At 39.6% G+C, this 5072-nt stretch overlaps 1 protein-coding gene across 1 annotated transcript; it reads right to left on the minus strand.

The window, feature by feature from the left end:
• Positions 1-2340: 2340 nt before the first annotated feature.
• On the minus strand, positions 2341-4113 carry LOC145270171 (uncharacterized). The gene has a single exon (XM_080125794.1). It carries the CDS (start codon positions 4111-4113, stop codon positions 2341-2343), a length of 1773 nt encoding a protein of 590 aa, XP_079981920.1.
• Between the last annotated feature and the right edge of the window lie 959 nt (positions 4114-5072).

Consider the following 5072-nt stretch of genomic DNA (forward strand, 5'->3'; position numbering starts at 1 on the left):
TGTGCTAGGTGAAGTAGATTCAATAAGTATTCGTGATAATGGAAAAATCAAGGGATATGAGGGCAGCTTGACTTAGGGGAATGTCTTTAAAAAAAGAATTAATGATTATTAAATCTCTGCTCTATCGCTATTTTCATGGTAAGTGCTCGACTGAACTCCAATCTATGATCTCCCCCTTGCCAAACTTTTACATAAAAAACACTCGACTACCTACAACCACTGTATATGATTTTCCCCACTCTCTATCTGTGACTGAATGTAAACGCAGATCCCAGAAACAAAACTTCTTTCCCAGAACTGCTCACCTTTGGAACACTTCCGCTGACATGCTTCCCGGTTGGATACAACGTGGTAGCCTTCATATGTAATGTAAACAACATCTTGTTAAGCCGTCCTCCTACAAAATCACATTCTACCAATTTACACTATAATTAGTTACTACACTGCCACCTTAAATCCATTGGTCCTTATCCTCGAGTGGCCTTCGGGCCTTGATAAGTGATTGTATTGTCAATTTTTTTTCTAAGCTCCATCTCACATGTTGAACTTTTTATTAGCATAATAAATCTCCATTCAAAGTTTTCTTATTCATTTTTGTTCATTTCAAGTATATATATATATATATATATATATATATATATATATATATATATATATATATATATATATATTGGTTGGTTGGTTGGTTGGTTGTTTTTGTTTTACGGCATATTTTCAGGATATTTAATGCCGAATCCAGTGATTTTGAAGAATATTTTGTTTAAAAGAATATATTGGGGTTTTTTTCAAGCCGATTTCTATTTAACCAATAGTTGGGTGGTACCCTAACAGGTACTACCGCTCCGGATCAGAGTGGACCTGGGGGCAATGGAAATTAAGGGGTAGCTCCATACTCCCCAAAGCCCGCAAGCTGGGTCCTTACCATCGGAGATAGTTGAAGGTCATATCCAGGAATATATATATATATATATATATATATATATATATATATATATATATATATATATATAAGTGGAGACGCCGTATGAATGGGCTGCGGCTGTAATGGTCTCCCATTAGTAAGAATTCCTTATCTTCCATAGCAAAGATGTCTGTACTGATATACTGCCATGGGTTAGACGGGGTTTCATGCTGGTGTAGTGTTTCTGATGGGATACTGGTTTGGTACTTCTGACATGTAGAACAGTCTCTAATTAGTTCTTCTATGTCCTTGTTGATACCGACCCAGAAAATTGCTGTGGTGGGACGAATGTAGTTGTTGTAGGATGTCTGATTGAAGTGAGAGAGGTATAATTATTTTATTGCCTTTAAGGAGTATCCCATCCTGGAGTCCAATTTCGTCCCTATACTTCCAGAAAGCTTGTATATGAGGGTGGCAGTTGGATCTATTTGCTGGCCATCCCGACATAACGGTGTTGGTGAGCTCTTGTAGTACTGGGTCCTTGAATGTTTCTGCCTTGATATCTTGTAGGCGAGTTGGAGATGCATTGAGGTGTGCGTTAAGTAGATGTATGTTGATGTCTACATCTCTGATTGGTTCCCCTTGTGTTGGTGATACCCCGGACATGCAGTCGGCTATTGGGACAGACTTTCCTGGATTGTATTTAACTGCGAAGTCATAGTCCTGGATTTTGAGTAACATTCTTGCTAGCCTTGGTGGTGCATTAGCCAGATTCTTTAAGGCTATTGATTCTAGTGGTTTGTGGTCTGTTTGTATTGTCACTGCTTGGCCCCATACATAGTGATGAAATTTCTCCAATCCAAAGACCACTGCTAGCATTTTACGTTCTATGTTGGAGTATCTTGTTTCTGGCCCTGACAGGGTTTTGCTTGCTAGAGCGACTGGCATTCCATTTTGAATGAGGGCTGCACCCAGTCCAGCTGATGATGCGTCTACTTGTATACTGATTGGCGCTTTTGGGTCAAAATATTTGAGCACAATTGCTTTTCCTATTTCCTCTTTTATGTTGTTGAATGCCATCTGTTCCTGTTCTGTCCAGATGAACTGCGTTTTTGTCGACAGAAGGTCTCGGAGCGGCTTGGTCAGCATTGCCAGATGTGGTGAAAATTTGTTCAAGTAATTTGCTAGCCCAAGAAAGCTTGTTAGTTGTTTTTCATCTTTTGGTGGTTTCATCTGAACGATCGCTTCTATCTTCTTTGGGTCTGGTTTCACTCCATCCCTTGATATGACATGTCCAAAAAAAGAAATTTCTTGTGCGCGGACCACTAATTTGTCTGGGTTGAACTTGCAGTTCTTAGACCGAGCTCTTTCTAGTAGTTCCTTGAGCGCTTTGTCATGATCGCTGCCATACTCCTCAAATCCGACAATAACAGTGTCATCTAATATTGAGAGAACATTCTTGATGTCTCCAAAGGCATCAAACATAGCTCGCTGAAATTCGTCTTGTGCGCTCTTAACTCCCATGGGAAGCGCTTGAACATATAGCGTCCTTCAGGGGTGATGAAAGTGGTTAGTTCTCTTGATTTCTTATCCAGTTTCATGTTCCAGTAGCCAGATTTCACGTCGACTATTGAGAACCATTTTGTTCCATGGAGTCTGGAGATGATTTCTTCAAATGTCGGTGTGACAAAATGTGGTCGCAACACCGCCTTGTTTAGATCTTTAGGATCCATGCATAGCCTGACAGATCCATTGGGTTTTGTGACACACACAAAGGAGTTGACCCAGGATGTCGGTTTTGTTACGGGAGTTATTATATCCTGGGCTACAAGGGAGTCTAGCTCTGCTTTGAATTTCTCTTTTAAAGCTATTGGCACCCGCCGGGGTGAGTGTATTACTGGAGGTATTGACGGGTCAATCTTAATGCTGTACTCCCCTGGCAGGCACCCGATGCCCTTGAACACGTCAGAAAACTCTCTCAGTATGCGCTTTCTTTCTTTCATGTCTCCTTCTGGTTTTGCATGCGTTGCTGCAGTTGAATCGGTGTGGTTATGCTCCACTGTATTGGTCCCTATTGTACAATTAAGGGTAACTAGTTCCAGTTTTCTAGAAGTCTGGAGGCCAAGTAGTGCGGGTCCCCTGCTTTTTACCACGTGGAAGTTGGCACTCGTAAATTTTTCGCCATATCTGACTCCTAGGTGACATATACCCACTTGGTCGATTGGAACACCACCGAAGGCAAATAGTTTGATTGGAGTGTTTAGAAGTTGCACATGTTTGAGTTGTTTGTAACACTCCCATGGGATAAGGTTGCTCATGGCTCCTGTGTCCACCTTCGCATTTATTTTTATTTGTGATTTTTTGTTCCCTATTCTCAAGTCTGCATATGCCTCTCTAGCATCTGCTGGGACATGGGATTTTGTTATTTTTGGCCCTGATATGGTATGGAAATATACCTCTGTTGGTGAGTGGTCATCTTCCTCATCGCTCTGCATTGTAATATTATGGGCGTTTCTTGGGTTTCTTGTTGCTCTTGGGGGCCTGTCTTGTTTCCAAGTTGAATCTTTTGCGTCTCTGGTGCGGCAAGCGACTACAAAATGTCCCGTCTTCCTGCACTTCCCACAAGTTTTCCCTTTTGCTGTGCATTCGCCTCTGTAATGGCTTTTCCCACAAAAATAGCATTTGTTATAATATTCTTTCCCAGCCTTTATTGCATGGGCATCTTGTGGTTTTTCCTCGGAAAATTGTGGAACACTATGCGTGTTTTGTATTGCATCTACCTGTTTCAATGTTGCTTCTTCTGTCTCTGCAACATGTAGTGCTTCTGCGATGTTGAGATTATATCCTTCCTTAAGTAAGGATTTTTGTGTGTTCAGTCCAAAAATGAAAATATCTACCAGAAGAGTTTTTTCAACGGGGGACTCGTACTCGCATTGTTTCAATATCTGCCTTAATCGTTTAAGAAATGCGTGGGCTGGTTCATCAGGTTGTTGTCGACACTGTAGAAGCTGATACCTCGAGACGCGGAAGTTTGATCTTGGCTCTATATATGCACGAAATTTCTTAATATAATTTTCTACATTACGTGTTTCACTTTCCTCAAACTGAAATGTGTCACTCAGATCCTGTCCTTCAATCTCTGACCACAATAACAGATAATTAACTTTTACGTCCTCACTTACATCCTTGAGGGGTCCGTTAAAGTGCAACATGACCTGTCGAACGAATCTATCAAAATCTTTTGCTTAATTATTACTCTGCCAATCCATAGAAGGGGGCGGTATTTGACAAGCCATTGTTGATAAGGAATTAGCACCTGAAGAAATAAGAATTTTTTTTTATTTATAAAAGTGTCTGATTGGCGTATGGTATTTGTTTGCTTTTGTAAAAAATAATAACAATAGCGAATCGCCTACCTTGTGTCGTGTCTTGTCTTTATTTGTGTTTTTTTTTATTACTTTTATTCCTCAGTCTGTGACTTCGTTTATTTCCTTGTTGTTCAGTTATTCAGTTGAGCCGTGTATTTCACTTTACACCGTGATGATACAACGTTTTTGAGTTCCTATGTCGCGTTCGCACGTGGACTGATGGGTCGATTGGTTTTCGTTTTTTTTCTTCTCTTTTTTGTTTAAATTTTTTTCTCTCCTATAACCGTAGATATCTAGTTACATTTAACCACTTCTAACACCATGTTGTATTATTTGCATGGGCTGATGATTAGTGATTAACTAGAACGCTGAGAGACTGGAATGAAACACGTTTATTTTCTAGTCTTACAAACCGGAACTGCTTGGCGGTGAGCCCGAAACCGGAAGTAGGGTTATGGGAGAGGAGTGGGAGGAAGACTGGATGGGGGAATTACTATTGGTTCTACAACACAAACAATGTGTTTTTTAAAAAAAAGGGTTTTAAACTTCAAACTTTACAGGTAAATTTTTAAAAAACACTACTTTTTTTTTTAAATTTGAATATATTATTTATTGACATTTCAAAATTGGAGGCCTGAATTATTCGCCCCCCTGTCTTTCCAAGCTTGTAACTACTCGAAAAATGTAATTCAAGACCTAATTGTTTTTTCAATTAAAGGAGCATAGACCAAGGTTTGATTAAAAAAACAAAAAAAAACAAAACAAAAAAAAAACAACGTGGTTTAAATTTGAATATATTATTT

Source organism: Euprymna scolopes, chromosome 46 (assembly GCF_053919585.1).
Source record: "Euprymna scolopes isolate OS-2025 chromosome 46, ASM5391958v1, whole genome shotgun sequence".
Classification (NCBI taxonomy): Eukaryota; Metazoa; Mollusca; class Cephalopoda; order Sepiida; family Sepiolidae; genus Euprymna; species Euprymna scolopes.